This window comes from Microtus oregoni, unplaced genomic scaffold, assembly GCF_018167655.1.
Source record: "Microtus oregoni isolate MIOR12 unplaced genomic scaffold, Mior012 000031F_ref0000149, whole genome shotgun sequence".
NCBI classification, from domain to species: domain Eukaryota; kingdom Metazoa; phylum Chordata; class Mammalia; order Rodentia; family Cricetidae; genus Microtus; species Microtus oregoni.
The window spans coordinates 5,593,157-5,616,203 of record NW_024543090.1 but is presented as its reverse complement, the minus strand read 5'-3'; the positions used below and the strand labels follow the sequence as shown (position 1 = coordinate 5,616,203).

Sequence of the window (23,047 nt, the reverse complement as noted above, 5' to 3'; positions counted from 1 at the left end):
CTGCATTCCAACGTTCTTTATATAATTGGTCCTTCATAATTCAAGTTCTGCATACAGATTCAATCAACTGCAGACTATAATATTCCAGGAAAATATCTGTACTAGATTAGCAGAGTCTCTTGTCATTACCTAGAAAACACAGTACATAGAATTTATATTGTATTGGGTATTTTAAGTATCCCAGCGATAACTTAAAATATACGGGGGAAGGGGGGGGGTGCATAGGTAATATACACGCACTAAGCCATTTTTACATAAGGGCCTTGAGTACCCATAGATTTTGGCATCTTTGGAGGGGAGAACCTGGAATCATTCCTAACAGATACTAAGATATTGTGTATTCTGGATAAGTCCTTATTAGTTAAGTGGGAGCATTCTTTGAAAACTAGTCACCCTCAAGCAACTAGAAACATTGCTTAGCAACTGGACCAAACTGGGCTGAAGCATAACACAGAACAAAAAAACAAAAGTTCCAAGGCTTTAAAGGACAGGGGCCATCTGGAAGGCTGTCAGAGTCAGCAAGAGCTCACTAGGCTCCGGGGGCTGCTTGGGGCAGAGCTTGGCAGCAGCAGGCCAGCCGAGGACAAATCAGCCCAACCCACCTAAGTTTCGGGGGAGCTGGTTTTAGGGAGGAGGAGCCCTTGCCGAGGTGAGGCAGAGCGCAGGACCAAGACGCCCGCGAGGAGGAAGTAGAACCGCGGGCCCCGCCCACCAAGTCGGCCCTAGCTGTCTGACCCGGAAGCGGTTGTGCGTAACGCCGCGCGGTCCTGTTCCCTTTTCCGGTCGGCGTGGTCCTCGAGCGGAGTGTCTTCCGCAGCCGGCCGTTCACCATGAGCGTCCCGGCCTTCATCGACATTAGCGAAGAAGACCAGGTGCGGTGCGCGCCGCGGGGCCTGAGGGGCCCGCGGGGCGGCGGGGGTGGGGACCTCCGGCAGCGGGAGGCGGGGGCGCGGGGCGGCGGGGGTGGGGACCTCCGGCAGCGGGAGGCGGGGGCGCGCTCTCCAGCCCGGGTCTCGGCGCGCGCGCGGCCGACGCTCAGGACGCAGGCCTGGTGGGCATCGGGACTCGTTTGAGTACCCGACGACGACCTAGAACTTTCCGCGGACAGGGCGCGGTGTCGGTGAGGTTCGCGTACGTCCGGGAAGAGCAGCTCTGAGCTGGCATCCGAATGCTGGTCCTGAGGGCCTGCGTTTTAGGCGGTGACCCGCTCCCGCTGTTCGCACAGCCCCACCTGTCAGCCCCGCGTCTGTGCGGAGAGACGTCCGCACCTGACACTTGAAGTGGACGAGTCGTTTTCCTCATAACAGAAGTTTAATTGTTTGACATCCTTTTTTTTTTTTTACGTTTTCCGAGACAGGTTTCTCCATAGCTTTGGAGCCTGTCCTGGAACTCACTCTGTAGACCAGGCTGGCCTCGAACTCACAGAGATCCGCCTGCCTCTGCCTCCCAAGTGCTGGGATTAAAGGTGTGCGCCACCACCACCCGGCGGAATGACATTCTTTTAATTTTATCGTCTGAAGACGCTCATCGTATTCGTTTGTGTGTGTTGTGTTTGTGCGCGCACATGATGCCTACTGACAGAAACCTGAGGTTCCATATGTTAAACAGAACGGAGGGAGGTATGCGCACACAGGAAGATACAGAAGAATACAGAGTAGTTGATAGAACGGAATCGTGTTACCAATAATTGACTAATGTTTATCGAAAGGGTACTTCCCCCAGGGTCTGTGGCTATTGTCGCTGGTCTTATTGTACAGTGCTGATGTTTCTGTTGGGTAATGCATGAATTTCACGCTAGTCCTTCCTTTCAGGCACATAGTTGGACTGCTTCACCATTATGTTTAGTCCGTTTGACTGGAATTAGTTGTCTGTCTTGGTTTTCCTTTTTTCTGTCCCATAGCTGCTTGTGGTCAACAAACATGATATAAAAAAAGTTAAACTTGATTAATTCTTAGGAAAGGGTTTGTAAAGCAGGAAGTGAACAAAGCTTTTTAAAAATCTTGACTGGAGGGAGGTGGTGGCGGGGAGGAGGCAGAAATCTTTAATAAATAAATTTATAAAAATCTTGACTGGATATATATTTGTGTCATAAGGAAGAATTTTCAGAGCGGGTTTCTCAGTGTAACAGCCCTGGCAGTCCTGGAACTAGCTCTGTAAACCATGCTGGCCTTGAATTCACAGAGGTCTTCCTGCCTCTGCTTCCTAAGTGCTGGGATTAAAGGCCCAGCCTATACCAACTTTTTATATGAGGTTGCTATGTTATTGTTTGGAAAAATAATGCCATCAGATCTCTGTGATTATTTCCTGAGGTAGCTAAACACATTTGTGGGAATAAAAATATTATCTCCTCCAAGGTTCTTTTGGCTTTGTCCACTTGTGCATTTTCTGTTTTGCTTTATTTTGTGAGAAGGGTTTCACCGTGTAGCCTTGGCTGTCCTGGAACCAATGGAGATCCCCCTGCCTCTGTCTCAAGTGCTGAGACCACAGCTGTGTTTCTACACTCCCTGCCACCTGTGCATTTTCTAGTGAAATTCTTTCCTCTGCTGCTTCAGTTTTTTATTTTAGTAGATTTAAAAATCATCTGTATGCATGTTTGACGACATGGATGCCAAACCATCAAAGAAAAAAAACATTATTAAAGATCATAATTAGGGAGTAAAGCAGGAAAAAGTCCAAATTATTTTAGTAATTAGTTGTTTTGATTGGACCAAAAGTTCTTTCTGACCCTAATCAGATCGACTTCTCTGCAGTCCCCATCCCTCCCAGCAGAAATCCCTTGGGTTATATGAGAAAGCATTTGCTTCCGACTAGAATTCAGCAGGATGAGGGTGACATGAAACTGAAGATGATCTTGGTGAAGTGTGGCTGCAGGGGCTGTATAGGGGGCGATTAGTTGGCACTTGCGTGTTACTTTGGAAGCAGGGCAGATGGGTTTGATAGTGTTTTGTTGTGAGTCAGTTTTACAAATGGACATAGAAATTAAGCAACCCTATTTGATTCACAGGCAGCTGAACTTCGTGCTTATTTGAAATCAAAAGGAGCTGAGATCTCAGAAGAGAACTCAGAAGGTGGACTTCATGTAGATTTAGCTCAGATTATTGAAGCCTGTGATGTGTGTCTGAAGGAAGATGATAAAGGTTTGTTTTAATTCTTTGTACAAAATATTTCTTACTAATCGTAAGAGAACTTCTTTACCTAAAAATTTTTCTTAGCAGTTATATGCTTTGGTTTGAGACTTTTAAGATTTTTAAGCAGCATGGAAGAGAAAATATAATCAAAATATAGGAAAATATTTTTAAATTAAAGATTTTTCAAGCAGTTGTTTTTAATATAATCTTTTCATACAATTTCAGGTTTTTTTCTGTTAGACCTGTAAAGTAAGCCATTTTGGGGAAACTTTTTGAAAGTATATCTGTGTTTCTACACATACTAGTTGTTGATGTTTTAAAATGAACCGAAGAGGTTTGGATAGGCATCAAAGAGGACATTACATCAAGTAATAGATAATTGTTGGGCTGCTCCCCATTTATTGAGAGCTAGAATTTCTGTACTGTGAGTTCTGAAATCCTTGTTAAGGTTTAGAGATTAAATTTTGTGTGCAGTTAATATCTGTAATATTTGGAAGTGAGTTAACCAGCTAGAAATTTAACAGCCTTTCATTTCTAAGTAATTCTCTATGTGAGGCACAAAGTTTTCTTCCGTTGAGATACCCTGACTTTATAATCCAGCCAGTAATTTCAAGATGATTGGATCCTATGCCAATTAAAACCATAACAGAAAATAAATGATTATGTAAATCATCACCTGTCTTCTGAGTATTGGCTTTGCAGTGGTGCTGGTGCAGTGTGAACTCATGAATGCGATATACTTCCTGCTGTCCCTGAATCAAGTGTCTTCTCAAGACAGTCGCCAAGCTGTAGCGACCGTGTACTGAGACACTAGAAATAACATACTGAACTAGACATGCTGAATGCTGTATCTCTCCTGGCTGTGTTCTTGTTGCCTATGCAGATGTTGAAAGTGTGATGAACAGTGTGGTATCCCTCCTCTTGATCCTGGAACCAGACAAGCAAGAAGCATTGATTGAAAGTCTGTGTGAAAAGCTGGTCAAGTTTCGGGAAGGTGAACGCCCTTCTCTGAGACTGCAACTGTAAGTTTTAAGACTGCTAGAGGAGGCTGGAGATGGCTCTACAGAGGACCTGACTTCCGGCCTCTTCTGCTACACATACAAATGCACTTTAGAATAATAAAAATAAATCTCTTTTAGAAACAAAGCACTCAAAGGGCTGTTTGTATGGCATAAGTTGTAATTGTTAAAAGCAGGAAGTTTGGAATTGGACTGTTGGTAGCTTTTGTTAGCAATGTCTTGGGCAGTCTCTTAACTTTCTGTGCCCCAATTCCCTCCTTTGTACTATGAAGTGATTGATAGTGCTGCCTCAGGTTTGTTGTGATGGCCAATAACCTCAGTTAGTACTTTGATTGCTGACCTCAGCCATTGTTATGTGTTTGTTAACCAGGCTCAGCAACCTTTTCCACGGTATGGATAAGAACACTCCTGTAAGATACACAGTGTACTGCAGCCTCATCAAGGTGGCAGCATCGTGTGGGGCCATCCAGTACATCCCAACTGAGCTGGATCAAGTGAGTGTCTTGTGGAGTGCCTATTCAGTTTGTAGGAAATGTAGCTTACTTAGGATGTAAGCTGACATAGTAGGAGCTCTGTGTGTCCTGAACTTTATCTCTGTTTCTCCTTTGGAGAAGTGTGGGGTGTAGCCTAGGCTGACATCTGATGTGTCGTGTAGTCGGGGATGAGCTTGAACAGATCCTCTTGCCCAGTCTGCCTTCTAAGAGTTTTAAACTGAACATCTGCTGCTCAGTTGTGTTAATAAGTTCTTTCCTTTTGTAAATCTTACTGTAGGTGAGAAAGTGGATTTCCGCCTGGAAGCTCACCACTGAAAAGAAACACACCCTCTTAAGACTACTTTATGAGGCACTCGTGGATTGTAAAAAAAGGTATGCAGAGTTCTGCACTGATGATCTCTCCAGCTATTTAAGTAGGCGGGGACATTTCTTGACAAGTTGATCAAGTAGTTCTTCTTTGTTCTCCACAGTCATCAGAATTCTATTTCTTAGTTTTTAGCTACTAAGTTAAAAGATAATTGCAAAGGCTGACTGAGTCAGAGGCTGGAGATAGAGCCGAATTAGTAGAGTGCTTGCACAAGTGAAGCCCGGACTTCCATATCCAGAAACACTTGGGCCAGCTGTGGTGTGTGCCTCTGGTCCTGGCAGTGGGTATTCTACTCCATGCTGCCCTGCTGTGACAGCATTTTTAACCCATTGTCAGTGAAGGGTTAAGAGGACCATTTCAGATGGAGTGCTTCTAGCCTGTACGAGGACAGGTGTGTATTTCAGTGTTCAGGCTGTAGAGTCAGGTCTCTGGACCTTGAGCTCACCTCTTGCATGACCCTGAATAGAATAGACTGTTTAGTGTAGCTCTAGTACTTCAAAGTGGAAAGAGTACTACTACTCCTTACCTTGGTTCGTTAAGGACATCACAGATGGGGTTTTAAAGGCTTTGCTACTAAGCAAACACTGGTTAGTGTTAAATGTGACTATCTTTCTCTGTTATACTTTGCATTTTAAAATTCTCCTTTAGGAGTTGAGTTGATTTTTTTTTTTTTTATAACACAGTGGTTTTAGGTTGATGGGTGTTGTGATTGCCTGTGAATGTCAGGTACTTGGTGGAGTTGATAATTCCACTCTGGAAAATTTATCATCATTATTGCTTGTTTGGCTCTTAGTCTGTTATGTATTAAAAGGAAATAATTGAATTCCACAGCTATTCTCAGGGAAATAAAGGTAGGTCAATAACAGCTACCAGGGCTACTGGACATGTCCTGGTGTTGGCTATTAGAATATACTTCACTGCTGAATACTTTCTCTTTAAAAAAAAAAAAAAAAACTTCAGTGTGTGTGTGTTTTATTTTTATGTGTAGAGATGTTTTGCCTGCATGTATGTCTGCATATCACATGTGTCCCTACAGTTTAATGACTGATCCTAGTTAGCTACCCCGTTTATGTCCTGTCATGTGGTGCATTTTGTTTTAAAGATTTATTTATTCTGTATACTGTGATCCTTCTGCAGGCCAGAAGAGGGCACCAGATCTCATTACAGATGGTTATAAACCACCATGTGGTTGCTGGGAATTGAACTCTGTACTCGGTGCCTTTGGAAGAGCAGACAATGCTCTAAATCACTGAGCCATCTCTCCAGCCTCTATGCTGTGCATTTTAAATGGAGTATTTGGTTTTTAATAAAAAGACTTGTTTAGTTAAGATGTACTAGATCTTATACTGTGGTTGCTGGAAGACATGGTGTGCCTGGGATGGAGAATAAGACAATTAACTATGACTAGTCCATGAGGTTTCTTAATGCTTTCCTTTGGATTTTTATAATTCACCACTGTGTTTAAGATGTTAAGTGCCATATAACTATGCCTAGCTATATCTTTGAACTTAAGGCAAACAGTTCCTGCTGTGCTTCTCAGGCTGATTGCAGATAGGAAGGGAAAAAAAATCTAGAAAAAGAAAGGGGGAAACCTAGTCTTTTTCAGCTTAGCAATAATTTCTCAACTGGCTGAAGATCACCAATTAAAGGAAGTAAGAAAGGCAAAGGTAAATATTGGGTTTGTTTGCTTGATGTTTGGAGGTACTGGGACTAGACCCAGAGCCTCTCACAAGCACTCGGCCACTGAGCTACATCCCCAGGCAGGAGAAGCATTTTATAAGCATCCAAGTTGAATAAATGTATTCAATTATTCTATCCCTTTTATAATAGTAAGAATTGACCATCCACATAATTTTAAGGATAATTTAAATTGGAAAGCTATTTTAAGCAGTGATTTAAATGCCTGATGTTGGCTCAACAGTCACAGTGTCCTAACAGCTTACCTTGAGCCTTTTTACTCACCTCTTCTTTGCCAGGCAAATCAACCTGCCCTGCCTTCCACCTTAACTTGTTTCTTGGCAGAGACTAGAAGATAAAGGGAGATTTCCTATTTGGGGATCTCAGCTTGCCTGTCATACCTTGAGAACAGCCATTTTCATCACTGTTTTATATATGTATAAGATCTACAGAGGATGAATGACCAATAAAATTCAGACCAATGAAATGATGATGGCTTTTTTTTTTTTTAAGTGATGCTGCATCAAAGGTCATGGTGGAATTGCTTGGGAGTTATACAGAAGACAATGCTTCCCAGGCTCGAGTTGATGCCCACAGGTAACATTGAGCATTGCTTGGGTGAGCTACAGAATTCAGTTCAGTAATTGACATAATTTCTGCAACTGTCAGCAGACCAGGGTAGTCAGTAGGACATTAAGGATTGATAATGCGTGTGAAATAGCCACTTGGTGTTACTGTACAGGCTGTGCTGTTTATGGCTAATAAGCACAGCCAAAGAATTAAAACTCACTCTCACGTCAGTTTCTCTGAATAAGGTTTGTAGATAGGGAAAAGTTTGCTTGGCAAAATTTAACCAGTTGTTAATGAGAAAATAAGGATTTTCATAGTCCTAGATTTAACATAACAGTGAGGCTAGAATTAGATTTTTAGGAAATTTCCATATAGGGTTATTACTGCCCATGGACTTGGACACAGTGGGGGTTGACATACAGAGAGATAATGGCAGAGGCCCTACTTTGAGAATATCAGTATTTAAACTTTCACTCCAGATCTTAATTTGTATTTACAAGATGACTTTCTTGTTTCTCTGAGTATCTTTCATGATCTCTAATACAGTCATGAGAATGGTCTGTTAGGTTGTTGTAAGGGTGAGTGGTCATGACAGCAGTCTATAAGGGTGAATGAGATGTGACACTTGTGAGCTCCTGCTGTTGCATTACAGGTAACCAAGCACACCTCAATAAAAAGATACTGACCGGTTTTAACCCAAATTTGCATCTTTTGCTTTTGGATATTGAACTCTTAATTTACTGAATTAAATATATCTTTTGATATGCAAAGTAGTCAGAAACAAGCTAAGATTTCAAGGCCCAGCTTACTTTTTGTTTTCTTATCAAGGTGTATTGTGCGGGCACTAAAGGATCCAAATGCCTTTCTTTTTGACCATCTTCTTACTCTAAAGCCAGTCAAATTTTTGGAAGGCGAGCTTATCCATGATGTAAGTAGTTTGTCCTTTGGTGTGAATAGTGTTCTCTCTGCAGTCTTACATAATAAAGCAGAAGTCCCCCTTTGTATGGAATTCATGCAGCAGAGACCCTACCCTCTGTGGGGAACAGACTGGTATTAATTAGGATTAGGGTCAGCTTTCTCTATCTACTGAACACTGTTCCTGTATCTTCTTTCTTGGTCTAGACATGTTGAACTTCACTAAAACACGTTTCTTTTTATTGCTTAATATCACTGCCCCAAATTAAGATAAAAAAAAAACAAGAATAGCCAGTCTTGGTCCCAGCATTTGGGAGAACAAATATCGCAAGACATTCTGTTAGAAACAAAACCAAAGAATAGTTCTGAAGTGCAACTAGTTTTGTGCATTGTTTCCCATTTGATCTAGGTAGTTTAGTGCTCACTGTACTTCCTTATTGGATGATTTATTTTTATTTAAATGAACTAGTTGGGTGGTTGGGCATTAACTTAAACATGGAGAATTATTGTTAGAAATTAGTGTCTTAAAATCTGAATGTACATCTAGCTTCTGTCTTGATACTATTTTGTCTCTTATCTCTAGTTATTAACCATTTTTGTGAGTGCTAAATTGGCATCGTATGTCAAATTCTATCAGAATAATAAAGACTTCATTGATTCACTTGGTAAGTGTTGGGTTTTGATTGTTGGGGTTTGTTTCTTTGTTTTGCGGGGAAGACAGGAATGATCCTGAGCCATTACACCTTATTTTAAAAGCTGGTAAGACTTGACGAAGAAAGACTAATGGTTAAGATTGATTTTTATTATTATTTGGAATGTTTGATGGTGTGTAAAGAATAATGTAGTTGCAGAATTGTATCATGTGTCTCCCCCCCCCCTTTAGTAAAAAACATTCAAGGTAGTGATATTTTGTTTGTAATCTAACAAATAAAGCTTGCCTGAAGATCAGAGTGCAGAGCTAAGCCACTAGCTAGCCATAGAGGCCAGGCCACTTGGCACACACCTGTAATCCCAGCACTTGGAAAATAGAGACAGACAGATCTCTGTTATTTCAAAGCCACCCTGAGCTACACAGGATTGAATCTGTCTGAAAGACAAACAGAACTCACACAAAGGTGATCGATCAATCCCAACACTTTCTATTTCATGCCTTCAGCACTTGGGATCCCACGCCTTTAATCCCAGCACTAGGGAGCTGGAGACAAGAGTGACATGGCTAAGTGGAGAGAGGAATATAAAGCAGGAGGTGACAGGAGCTCAGATGCAGCATGAGGATTTGTAGAGATGGATGCCAAATGAGGATTCAGTCTCAGGGAGGGACTGTCTGAGGTTTCAGAGAGATATCGTTCAGTCTGAGGATTTGTAGAGACAGGATTGCCCCCTCAGTCTGAGGATTGTTAGAGGTAAGAACTCTCTAGTGACTGACTACTCTGCTTGTCTGAGCTTTCAGCTTTCACTGCGATAGCTGACTCCAAGTTTTTATTATTAAGAACAATTAGAATTAGTGCTACATCTGGTGCCCAACGTGGAGTTTGATCCCATGGCCCTGAGATTAAGAGTCTTATGCTCTACTGACCAAGCTAGTGGGGCTACAATTAAATATATGGTTGACTCCACTGCCAATGGATGTGTAGTGATATTTGCATAGTAATAAAAGCTCTGAACTATATTTTGAAGACAGCATAAGAAATCTAATTTTATCTTTGGTGTTTTTGTTTGGTTTTAAATAGTTTTCTATTCGTATTAAAATTTTAGTTACTGATGTGCGTGTCTGTATACATACATGTATAATGTCAGAAGACAACTTGGAGGAGTCTGCTTTCTCCTACTGTGTGTGTCCCAGGTATCAAACTTGGGTTGTTAGGCTTGATGGCAAGTGTCTTTCCTAGCCAAGCCATTTCTCCAGTCTTTGAATGGGTTTTAAATATTCTAAAACTCATAGTTTTTGTAAGTCAACTGAAATAAAGGGAGTTTATTTTCCTGGTGGGCAGCAATTAAAAGACAGTAGAGGTTGATTTGTGTTTCACATTAAAATTGAATGATTAGCCTTATGTGAGATGTAGATACTGAAGAGGACTATTGGAATTGACGTGACTAAACTCATTTTGTAGTTTGGTTAGCCTTAATTCCCAACACCTGTACATTCTGTACAGCTGTTGGTTTGGGGGAAGGTTAACTCACTTGAACATATGGCATTTGAAATACACCAAGATTAAAGAGATGCATGAGTGTCTGTGTTGAATACTTTGCCAGGTGCACTAGACCCAGAAAACCATATTCTGTCCCAGTTAATTTGCTTTGTGGCATGAAGCTGTGTGATGGAATGTTAATGTCAGCAACCCCTTTATTTACGCACCAAGGCAAAAGGAGTAGTAATTAACACTTTGACACTCCCCCATCCATGTGTAATTGACTGTTTCAAAGGAGCACTGGTTCATAAGCTATTGCATGCATTAAAACTGCGTTTTCTATATTGCAGCATTTTAAGACAAGGGTCAGTGACAATGCAGAAATTGCTCAATGATGCACATTTTTTTATTACTGCATTAAGGTTTTGACATATTAGTAATGAATAAATGTTTCCATAAAATTAGATTTTTTTATAACTTTAAAATTGAAATACGATGGAGAGCCCTGAGCCTTCCTCTAGGAAGGGAGCCCAGTTCATGAACCAAAGCGCTGCTGCCTTCAGATCTGTACTGTAACTCAAGCTTCATCTGTGTAATAGTTTGCTTTTTCAGAACTGTACAGGCTATACATTTGGTTCCTTGTTTATAAAAGTAATGGCCATAAATGTGACTTGTTTTTTAGACAGAAAAAAAAACGATTTCATGCAATTCATTCCAGGAATAATCTTCATTCCTTTGATACATTTATTTTCATTTACAGTAGGGTCCTGCACAAGAGCATCAGTAAACTATTTAAGAGGTATTTTTAGAGGCTTAGAAAGATGTCTCAGTAGGTAAAGGTATGTGGCGTGCAAGCATGAGAACTGGGGTCAGATCCCAGCACCCATGTCAAAGCTGGGAGAGGCAGTCTGTGCCTGCTACCCTAATGCTGGTCATGCACTAACAGGCAGAATCAAGGTCTGCAGACTAGGCAATCTAGCTGAATGGTCGGAGCCATGTTCAGTGAAAGCCTTTTCTCAAGAAAGGTGGAGAAGGGATAGTGGAAGAAGACACAGCTTTACTAACCTGGTCCATAAGCTAAGCACAGGCATCTCTGCATGCAGTTTTTAATCAGACCTACAGAATTTGAAAACTCAGTATTATTTTTCATACTCAGAGGATTCTGTTTATGCACCTAGAACTGAGATTGCAAAGGGATTTTTTTTTAGAATCTTTTAATACTTACTCTTTGATTGGAACAAATTCCTGACTGTTAATTTATTGTGCCAACTAGAAAACAAATTTCCTAATTTGCCTTTTGTTTTTGAGCATCTTCACTGTAAATTGACTTTTTTACAGATACTATAGGAGAAATGGTATTGCATGTTTATATTGGAGGTTTTATATGTATTGTTAGATATTTATTGTAGTGAAAATCAGGTTATAAGTATTATATTCCACAGGTGGCATTAGATTGTCAAAACATTTTTTAAAATTAACATTGACAACTTGGGCCAATTGTATCATTATCTTGTGTCAACCAAATTGCCCTAACATGCCCACATGTAATCTGGTGTTACCCAGTTGCTACCTTCTTGCTTCAGAAAGTTAATCACCATCTGATTTGCATTTGTTAATTAGGGTTAATGTGCACTAATTAATTTTTTGATGCTTGTAGATTACCATTAAACTCAGTAATACTTACTTGTGTACCTCATTCGTTTGAGTTATGATGATCATGCTATTTGTTGAATCTGTGCCAAATCGGAAGCCTGTATCATAATTACAGCTAATTAACAGATAATCATGCCCTGGATTAACGGGCTTCCCTTGTCTTCCACTAATACATGAATGTTTTAACTGTCATTTTATTCGTGGGTGCTTATATAACTTTAACAATACACTTGATAATTCAACTACTTTTTAAAGCTTGTTTTGATCATAAAGTACCGTCAAAACAAGAACATTAACACTCTGCTATAATTCTGCATAGGATCCGGTTAAAGATTCAGAGCTAGCCAAATGTAGCGGTGCACACCTTTACTTCTAGCCCTTGGAGGCAGAGGCAGGCAGATCTCTGAGTTTGAGGCCAGCCCAGTCTGCATAATGAGTTCTAAGACCGTCAGGGCTATGTAGAGAGACCTTGTCTCCCCCCCCCCCCCTTAAAAAAAGGAAGGGAAAAAATTCAAAACGCTTTAGAATTTTAAAGTTACTTTGTGTTTTTACACTGTTTTATAAATGGGCTTAAATTCTCTGCCTATAATTTCTACTTGATCCTTTTTTTTTTTTAAAGAAAAAGGATTACTTGTTATGTTTATTTCTACTCACAATTTTTTTGTGATCTGAATAATATACTGTGTATGATTAGAGATTATAATACAAATACTAAATGATTTGTATAATTTTATTCTTTGGCTTTATCTCAAACATGCATTTCTGCTAACAGTACAATTTTAATTACTGAATATGTTGGCCTAAAAATGTTAAATGATAAACAAACCTTGATAGTCCTGATTTGCAAATACTAAATCCAGAGGAATCAGAAGGGAAATGGCATATGGAAATATAACTTAGTAAGATAGGTGAGTTGGTGTAAACCTTTAATCTCAGCACTTAGGAGGCAGAGTCAGTCAGACTGGCAGCTTGGTCTACAGAGTGAGTTCCAGGACAGCCAGGTCTACACAGAGAAATCCTGTCTGGAAAAATAGAAAGAAGGAAGAAAATATAAATTATAGTTGCTAGGCAAGTACTACACCATCAAATATACAAAGCAGAAGTTCTGTTCACTAAGAGCTCTTTGTTTAAATAACATGATTCTTTACTTACTTTCTAGTAATAGTACACAGAACTTGTTTAAATGAAGAGCTCTTGGTGAACATAAGCTTTATGAAATTTAACTATGAAATGTGCTAAATATATTTTTATTTTCCTAAAAATTACAAAATATACAAAGTCTTTAGGACCTTAAAATATTATTTGTGGCCCATGCTTAACTTTAGACTTAATCACCTGTATTCTGTTATTCATTATTATAAGATAATATAGTTTAGAAAAAAATCAGCACTCTAATGCCAAATATAACTTGTCAGGTTTGCTCTATGTAAATGCTCACACATATTGACAAACTGCATAAGTTGTGCAAACCTTTGTATGGACACTCAACCGGGTTCACTGTTCTGTTCTTCAGGCCTGTTACATGAACAAAATATGGCGAAAATGAGACTCCTCACTTTCATGGGGATGGCAGTGGAAAACAAAGAGATTTCTTTTGATACAATGCAGCAAGAGCTACAGATTGGAGCTGATGATGTTGAAGCATTTGTTATTGATGGTAAGACAACAGAACATTTCTCATTGCTTTTAGAATTTCTATGATGTGGATCCTAAGATTATTAATTTGAAATGCACTTTATGCTAGTAAGCCTGGGTTGTTTAGTAGAACCAAATTTATTTGTAGTAGAATGGAAAGTCTATATATAAATATATAAACTCTGTGGCTTTGGGATTTTGTCCTGTTTCTAAAATCTCACAGTGCTATTTATAGTGGTTAGAAGCAAGGACGCTTCCGTGGGCATGCTGATGGATACTCTGATCCTGTCACTCTGGAGGCTGAGGCAGAAGGACTACCATAAGTCAACTGGGGGTACATAGCAAGACTCTCAAAACAAAAAGAACAGGAATTTTAGCCCACATCTTGTCCATTAAGAGTGTTTCTTACTCTTCCAGAAGAATGGAGTTTGCTTCCCAGCACCGACGTGGGCAGCTCACAATGACCTGTGTGTCTGTAGGATAGGAATGTGGACCTTATTTGTAATCCTAAGGTTAAACACATTAATGCAAATAGAATGATAGACCTGTTAACCAAGAATATTTTTCCAGGCTTTTTAATTTTGAAGTTAGAAAGATTGTACAGTTAATATATACAACTGTTGGCTTGGCTTCTAATAATCTAAGTTTTCAGTAGCTGTCTAAAGAAGTAATACTTTATTTGAAGGCTAATCCTCCCCATGAGTAATTGTGGAACAGAATAGAATTCATTGTTTTGACAGGGTCAAAACTATGACTCAGGCTGGCCTAAACTCAAGACAGTTCTCCTGTCTCAGTCTCTCATAGGCTGAGATTTTAAGTGTGAGCCACTACACCTGCCTTTTAAACTGGAGTTCGTAGTAAAAACATTATAATACTGAATGGTTTGCTCTAGTATTCATCAGATACCACATAGCCTTCCTTCTGGTTAAATTTTCTGTATTATATTCAAAGAGCTATTTTTTTTTTAAATTATGTTATCTACAAATGTAGAGTTTTATTCTGGACAGTTGGTCATACCTAGCTGTTTTTCCTTAGAAATCTTATATATAACTTAATGTGTAAAAATCTCTTCCAGCTGTAAGAACTAAAATGGTCTACTGCAAAATTGATCAGACCCAGAGAAAAGTAGTTGTCAGGTAAGAACTATATTTTTGCTTCCTTCTGTAGGACGGTTTAGTTTGTTCTGATTACTTTACTTTTGGTTTAGAGAACCAAGGTAGTGTCCTTATGAGTTGCCTGTAGTTAAACAGTGGCTGTTTATCATAATTTTATTAAGGTTCAGACCGAATGTGATTAGCTTATTTAATGAAAGAGCCCTATTTTCCAGCACATTTCATTTAATGGCTAAGCACTGGCTAGAATACTAATGACTTTGTGTCTGCTTTATAGTTGTTGGAGAGATCAGTATGGTAAAAGAGTTTCTAAACATCTAATGCTTAAATTCTCCTTTAACTTTAAATGATATTTAATTTAGATTTAAGGAATCTTCAACTGTATAGTGTTTTGAACGAATATTCAACAGTTAAAAGGTTGACTAATACTTTGTTCTTAATTTTTAGTCACAGCACACATCGGACATTTGGAAAACAGCAGTGGCAACAGCTGTATGACACTCTTAATGCCTGGAAACAAAACTTGAACAAAGTGAAAAATAGCCTTTTGAGTCTTTCTGATACCTGAATTTTTATGCAAATAATTGTTTTTTCTTTGAGGGAAGAAATGTTTTAAGTCATAGTAAAATGCTTTCAATTAAAATTTGACTAGTCTGGCCATTTATTTTTTCAGTTTTAAGGAATTATCACAAACTCTAGAAAACAAACTAATGTTAAAAAAGGGACAGTTTGTCTTAATCATAATATTTGAATTCTGTAAAGAAAGGAACTAACAAACAGTGCTTTGAAGGAATTATACAAAGGGAAGATAAAAGTTTAAAGAGGCCTGATGCTAACAGCAAGCTCTGCAAATACAAGATGAAGTCTCCATCATACTAGAAAAAGTTGGTGAAGTGAAGGCAGCTAGCTGTAAAGCTTAGATGATCAGTCTTTCACCCGAGTGTATCATGTCAGGTTGACTACAGAAAGCTTCTATCAGTCTTTCACCTGAGCTCATCAGTTTGACTATGACATTTATCAACATTTAGTCGCTTGTTTTTTCCAGCATCTCTTCTGCTTTTCTTTTTTTGGTCTGGTTGTTGTCTTCTAAGCTTAGCAACTTTTCAATCTCATTTAGTTGGTTTATCATAAGGCTCTGCCAGTCTTTGTTACCAGGTGAAAAGGTGAGTAGATCAGGAGTGTCTGTCACCTCCTTTGCCTGTGAATTGCTTTGTTGCACAGTTGAAATCCAAGGTTCTGCTTTCACCTAGGAAAGACCATGTTTATTTCACCATCAAAATTACCATACAAATGGCAGTGAGGAAAACCCAGAACACCTGCAATCAGAGTGGAGATATCTCATGGCTGACTTAAGAATTACTATAGTAATCTGGCAGCAGTGGTCCCTAATGTGAATGTCTGTCTTATGTAGTAGCTCTTCAAACACTTGTGTGTCCCAGGGATACTGCAAATATTTTTTGAAAGGTCTTGGGCTTTGATGAAATAAAGTTAAAACTGCAGATAACTGTCAGTCTGTCTTCTACCCACCCCAGAAATGTCTGTTTGGTAACTGTCAAAGTGGGAGAAGACTAGAAATTCAAACAGGTAAGCTCTTTTTTTTTTTTTTTTTTTTAAAAAAAAAAAAAGGTCTTTTCTGCCAGGCTGCTGACACTATTGAGAAGAGCAGGAGGAGCATTGAGGCAGAAGAGGAAAGCTGTATTCACAAAACAACTTTTGTTTTAAGAGATTTTTTTTTCCTGATACAATACTTGAAAATAGGAATACGAAGAAACTAAATATTGTTATTTTTATTCCATTATCCAGAAAGATATGCCGGTATTATGGTATTGGCTGCAGAGGAAAGCTGTATTCACAAAACAACTTTTGTTTTAAGAGATTTTTTTTTTCCTGATACAATACTTGAAAATAGGAATACAAAGAAACTAAATATTGTTATTTTTATTCCATTATCCAGAAAGATATGCCGGTATTATGGATTGGCTGCTAGACTTCCTTTTCTAAGTGTTCTCAGTTATTCTACAGAATCATCTATCTTGCCTTTTACTGTGAGCACTTTTTTGGACTTGAAATTTTTTCACAAACAGTTGTGCAAAAGAGCTTCAAAAACAGTACTTTTTATGAATGTGTGATGTAATAACTATCACAAATTAAATACTGACTTTGTTTCCAACTTATCCCTATCAAGTTTGGAGTGGTTTCATGGGGAAAACATTGGTCCTCAAAAATGATGTCAATTTTATTTTATTTTTTTTGAAGGGAAATTGAATAGCTTTAGGATAATGGTTACTTTGTTTTTGGTGTGAGGGATTTACATATATATTATGTAAACACAAAATAATTTACATTAATATCCCAAGATTTTAAAAACCTAATGTAAACATTTTTATATAAATCTTTTAAGTTTAGCTCTTTTTAAGATTTAGATCATACTCAGGAGGCAGAGGCAGGAGGATCTTTATGAGTTTGGTCTACAAGAGCTAGTTCCAGGACAGGCTCCAAAACTACAGAGAAACCTTGTCTCCAAAAAAATAAAATAAAAAAAATAGATCATAGCAGTTTATAGAGAAAACAATTATTTCCTCTGGTCTTAGAAATTAAGATGGCTAGGCAGTGTTGGAACATGCCTTTAATCTTAATTCTTGCTTGTTAGTCCTCATAACATCACCCATCATGTAGAACACTTAGGTGAACTTTCTGCAAAGCACCAGGTAAGTACTTTTGACTTTGCAGGCCAGATTGTCTCACAGTTTAGTTCTGTCATGAGCTACAGGCTCCATAAAGGGGTGAGCGTGGCCTTGCTCTAATACCATTTTCCTTACCCCTGCAGAGGTGTATGTACTGTAAAATGTTGTCATTTGTTCTAGATCTACTTCTGATTTTTTCCTACATTATGTGGTAATTATTAAGTTTAGAGAGATAATGATATTTACTGTACCACTGTACACAGGAGGTTTGATTTATATGCTCCAGTAAATCAAATCTTTTTTCTGTTTGGAAGAGTTCAGAAAAACAACATTGGATTGAGCTAGGACATGTAATATAGGTCTACCATAGATAATTTTATCTAAGTGACCTTGGAAAAGATTTCACATTTGTGTTACTTCTTCATCTGTAAAATAGAATAAAAGTGTTTACAGAATGTAATAACCATGTTTCTTTAGAAATTATAAAATCCGTAAATGCAGATCCTGAGAAACATTTACTGTAGGGAGAACATTAGGTATCAGATACAAAGAACTTAGAGATTAACTACAAAAAGGGGTTTTCAAGGAATATCATATTCTGTTGGACCCTTAAAATGCTGGAGCAGAGGTTAGTCAGGCCACATTAAGATTTGGCCTCACTTAGATTGTGGTGTCCGGCTCTGACCGAAATTTGCTTTCTACTTTATGACTTACCAGTTGGGAAGTCAGGCTTCCTCGTGCCAAGTTCACTACTGTGAGAAGAGTTGTGTTACTTGAGGTTTCTCCCATTTATAAAGGGAAATGAAATATTCATGGCTGAAACTGTTCGGGATGCTAGCATGCAGCTTTGTAGTGTGAAAAAATGTTTAATGCCTGTAAGTGCCCGAAGATCTGCAAAATGTGCTGCTGTGGTAATCTCATGAGTGGCATTGCTTACCTTTTATCAGCTACACCAGCACTGGACAGGGTTAGTTTTGTTTGTAAAAACTTTGAACAACACAGACTTGTTGGGTAAAGTTCTATACACTAAGGTATAAAATTTAGAAATTTAACCAAATAACTTGTCAGCTATGGTTAGTAGCTCTTATACTGAATGGGCTCCTAGGAACCATCTGATCTCAACAAATATTCTGTTTAATGCATACTTCCTATCATTGCATTATGGACATTTTATCCTTTCGTGCACTTCCAAAGATAATATAAATTAATCAATCTGATAGCTTATTAATAAAAAATGTTGAATGTTCAAATCTACTATTTCTAAGCTGAGATGACAGAGAGGAGTATATAAGATGATGTCTCAGTCCCCTAAACAGGCTGTTTGTATCTACTTGATTTATACACTGTGACTTTTTCCTGCTGTTTTCTATCAGCCTTAATTGTGAAAAATGGTGCCATGTTGCCCTCTTGATATTATTCTGGAGATAAGTTAGGGCTTATAGTCTCCAGATGCATACAGTGCTACATACTTCTGGAGAATTAGCTCACTGAGGTCTGCTCAGCAATATTTTTAATTGACTTACATGTTCTGTGGGAAAAGAAGAATCATAAAGCGTCTTTGTAGTTGCATTCTTCCCTTCACCCGGCTGTCCCTTGGGATCTGGATGGATACTCCAGTCACTCACAGTGTCAGCAACTCTGCTAAAGCTGGCAGTATCTGATTGACAAACAGGAAATGACAACAAGTGAACTGTATTCTCTAGACACATCTTAATGACTTCACTTTCTGATCTTATGTTTTTGTATTTAAAAACCAAGTATTTCCATGTCAGGATATTACTTGGATAATTCCTAGACTTTCCTTTTGGGCATTTCATTTCAGAAAACAAGATTGTATTATTACTGTTTCCTAAATTGTTAAGAAAGGTAATATGGTATAAATACCTTCTTAAACACACATACAAAATATTCTCCTTTCCTGGTTACCACCATATTACCCACACATGTAAATATATAATGAGCATTTTACAAATTTAGTGAGGAAGACTGAACATAAACACCTACCTATAAACAAACTATATTGAAAATGTCACAAAGGGCTGTTAAGTAGGGGCTGTTGGGCTTAACAAAAGTTACTTAAAACAGCTGGTAAATCTTAAAAGATGTATAGTTAGATATCTCTTATGCCAATGAAACATGCTGAGAAAATAGTGCTGAGAAAAAGCTATGTTTAATATTAAAAATTGCAGTTTGAGAAACAAGGCTATATAGCATTTTGGTGTTTCCCCCCCTTACATCGATGGTGCTAGCAAACAAGGTATATTTATTTTTAAGACCCTACTGTTCTCCTTAAGTTTTTTTCTTCAATTTTTTGTTTGAACAAAGCCTATTAAGTCTGAACTAAATAAAGCATTCCTTATAACCTGCATTTCTTCAATGTGTTAAATCCGCAAAGTCCCCTTAAAATCTAATTAGCAAGATACGGTGGTACACATCTGTAATTAGCAAGACATGGTGGTACACATCTGTAATCTGAGTACTCTGACTCCAGCTCTAGAGAAACTAAAGCTGGAAAATGAACAGTTCAATGCTAGTAAGACTGTCCAAGAAATCTTAAGAATGCCTTTAACCTCAACAACTTTGACTATGAGATTACTATTAGCAGAGTAAACATACTTTTCTTCATATCACAAACTATCACTTTGATATATTTAACTCACAGCTGTATGGTACCTATTCATGCTGAGTTTTCTCCATGTGTATGCATGTTTGCGTGTGTGGCAGAGGCCGACATCAGATATCTTCCTCATTCACTCCACCTTGTATGCACAGGTAAGGTTGCTCACCTGAACCCAAAACTGGCCCAATTCAGTTAATCTGGCTAGCCAGCCACCTCCAAGAATCCCCTGACTCTGCTTCCCTCTGCTGTGATTCAAGTGGGTTTCCACAGCACGAGCATCTGTTTGGGTACTGACGATCCTTACTTTCACATGGCAACTGCTTTCTACCAGCTGCCTCCACAGCCCAACATGTAGTTCATTTTTAAATATTTGTAGTAAAAGTAAAATAAAAGCAGGGAATATGAACCTCAATGTATTACCACCAAATAGCCACATCACTACCAAATCCTGTATTTCACCAAGTTATTTTGTTTCCTGGAGTTATTCTTTCTGTCATTCGTGTGCTACTTCAAGAAAATGGACCCTCTAATCACTGAAGTAACGTGAATATAATAGGTACATAATTATTTAAGGATTAACATGCTTCAAGCAGTCACAACAAAACCCAATGATGTGAAATAAATTCCTTTGTTTCACTTTTGCCAAGAGAAAGAAGTTGAATTTGTAGTACTAGGGAAGGAACAGGTACAAAAGGAAAAACAGAAAAAGAAAAGACCAGTTTACTCAGAGAGATGAAGACTTCTTCACTAGGCAGCTATTCCTAATTTACCTCAATGACCTCACCCTGGTGGTGGTATGCCATACTTTGACAAGGAAAAACACTCCCAAATGTGATTGGTGGTAGACCGATACTACTACTTAGACTTAGGTTAAAAACAACTCATCTTAAGAGAACCGTTCTATTTATGTATGCTCTATATTATGCTTAGGTGATTTTATATTCACAAACACACGTATATTCTTTTCCACTTTAAACAAATCTGGAAACTCTTTTTGTCCAGAATAGCTAAGTAACAGAAATTAAAAAGAAAATTTCAAGCATGCCATGTTTCCTTACCTGGCTCAGTATTTTTTCTGGTGTCATCCAGATCAACATTTTTACAAAAAGTCACTTGAGTGATCACTTTGCTTTCTGGACCTGCTGGTCTCTCCTTTACCAATAAAGGAAAGCTGGAAAGGGAAATGCCCACTGTTTTGTTCTTAATTTGATTTATTTTTGAATGAGGACTAGGGGCTACAAACTTCATATATCCTGGTGTTTTCTTGAGGTTTTTATCTAGAGTGGGACGATCAAAGGCCAGCCTTGCACTTGTGTTTACTGAATCTGCAGATGGCGATACATGAGACAAACGTGATTCTTCCAACTGACCTTCACTAAATGTTCCTTCTGACAGGATGTCATTTGATACCTCTGCTTTCTCTCTATTATTTAGCAACATGCACCGTCTTTTCTTAACATCCACCGAGGAAAAGAGAGCACGTTTTGTAGCTGCAGTTATCTGATTCTCACTGGAAAGTGGTTTTCCTGTGGAAGTTATGGAAACTACAGATTTAAAATCTCTGGCTTGTGAAGCAGGACTGTCCCCTTGGTTAACACGAACGTTTGAGATGCTCATACGACTTTCTGAAGATTCCAAGTGGTTCTTAAACGGACTGTTTTGTATGTTATTCATATTTTTCCGCATAGTTATTTCTGCAGGGCTTGACTCAGGTTTCACCAATGTCAGCAGAGTATTAATACTGTTTGGTGAATTCTTAAGTACTTTCGAATTATCTTCAGAAACAGCAGATGGACAGTGTGGGCTGATCACTGCAGCACATGCACCAGTTGCTTCAGGCTGCTGGGCAGCCTTTCTAGCTTGCTGACTGCACGGAAAGGGTACTGTGCTGCACTCACTCTCTTCACTTAAGGTCTCTTTCATTTTTTGGTTCTTATCATCTAACATAACATTACCTAAATCCTGTAAGCCATGTTTCTTACAATGATCAAATTTTACTTTTATATCTAGAATTGAATCTAACCCTGCTTTGGTTTGGTCATGACTTGTAACTTCCTTCTCTGTAGCATTTTCCAGGTCTGTGGGAAGCAATTTGAATTGCTGTTTGAAGAGCTTGCTTTCAGAAACATCTGTGTTATAGTTTCTTTTGTGGGCCATCTCATCTGAAATGCCATTAAGGGGTTCTTTGTCACGCCAAGTCTCCAGAGGAGCATCTACACCACTGTGGAGAAGACCTAATCCTTCAATCCCTTCCAGGCACGTCTTCTCTGCTTCCAGTGATTCATGTCGCTCTATAAAGAAATTGTTCAGTGATTTAAATTCTGCACATCCTTTGTCCTTTTCCAAGCGTACCTTGTCTTTTACTTCTACACTGCCTGACTTTTTGTAGTCAGTAACATTCAAGGTTTGTTCTTGATCAGTTATATCATTATCTACACAAAGGGCTTTGCTCGGGGACATTCCACTTTGGTGTCCATCCTGAGTCACCATAGTATTAATTTTGCTTTTGGCACTTATTTCAAAAGGCTGTAAGTCTGTCATGAAAAGGACACAATAAAATGTTACCAGTAAAGTTTGTTTACAACATATGTCACCTACATTTTATGAAAACATATTGAGTCTTAAATAGTCTACTGGACATTAATCATACAAAGATGACATCAATTTTCTTCAAATTTTGCATTCCTATACTAAAGCAAGCTAAATTCTTGGCTCTGCCCTAAAATTTTTTAGTTCCCAATAGCAATTACCCATTGGGGCAAGCAGCGTTAAATATTTGCACAATGGTCTTTATTTTTCCTATAGTTTCCTTTGAGGCATAAAATACAATCCTGATAAAAATTAATGTATATACTAACATCCATTACAGCCCAGGTCTAACAACATTCAGAAGTTGATAGTTAGCTTGATCATGTTTGACAACAATCATTTTTTTGTTTCTTACTCTATAAGTATTTTAAAATTCTGGAATAATTGGGTCAATCTACCTACCCAAGACAATTCTATTTATCTTTGCTTTAACTATAGGCATCAAATCACAAGTA

General features: G+C 38.4%; 2 protein-coding genes across 3 annotated transcripts in view; one reads left to right on the top strand and one right to left on the bottom strand.

Annotated features, from left to right (window-relative positions):
- The first annotated feature begins 734 nt into the window (after positions 1 to 734).
- On the top strand, positions 735 to 15,342 carry Eif3m (eukaryotic translation initiation factor 3 subunit M). 2 transcript variants are annotated; one of them, XM_041679269.1, is made up of 11 exons: positions 735 to 872; positions 3,005 to 3,137; positions 4,012 to 4,150; positions 4,518 to 4,641; positions 4,919 to 5,013; positions 7,199 to 7,282; positions 8,084 to 8,183; positions 8,754 to 8,835; positions 13,466 to 13,609; positions 14,663 to 14,723; positions 15,147 to 15,342. In XM_041679269.1, the coding sequence occupies exons 1-11, from the start codon at positions 831 to 833 to the stop codon at positions 15,265 to 15,267; spliced, it is 1,125 nt and encodes a 374-aa protein (XP_041535203.1). In that variant the 5' UTR covers positions 735 to 830; the 3' UTR covers positions 15,268 to 15,342. The 2 variants fall into 2 exon arrangements, with proteins under 2 accessions (XP_041535203.1, XP_041535204.1); XM_041679270.1 differs by lacking the exon at positions 3,005 to 3,137 and having other exon boundaries at positions 742 to 872.
- A 381-nt stretch (positions 15,343 to 15,723) lies between these two features.
- Positions 15,724 to 23,047, bottom strand: part of Ccdc73 (coiled-coil domain containing 73) — a 140,632-nt gene continuing 133,308 nt past the window's right edge. Inside the window, exons 15-17 of the mRNA XM_041679268.1 lie at positions 21,062 to 22,537; positions 18,907 to 19,040; positions 15,724 to 15,945 (exon numbers count right to left, since the gene is read on the bottom strand). Of these exons, the coding sequence (XP_041535202.1) occupies positions 15,724 to 15,945; positions 18,907 to 19,040; positions 21,062 to 22,537 (1,832 nt within the window). The remainder of the gene's footprint in view (positions 15,946 to 18,906; positions 19,041 to 21,061; positions 22,538 to 23,047) is intronic.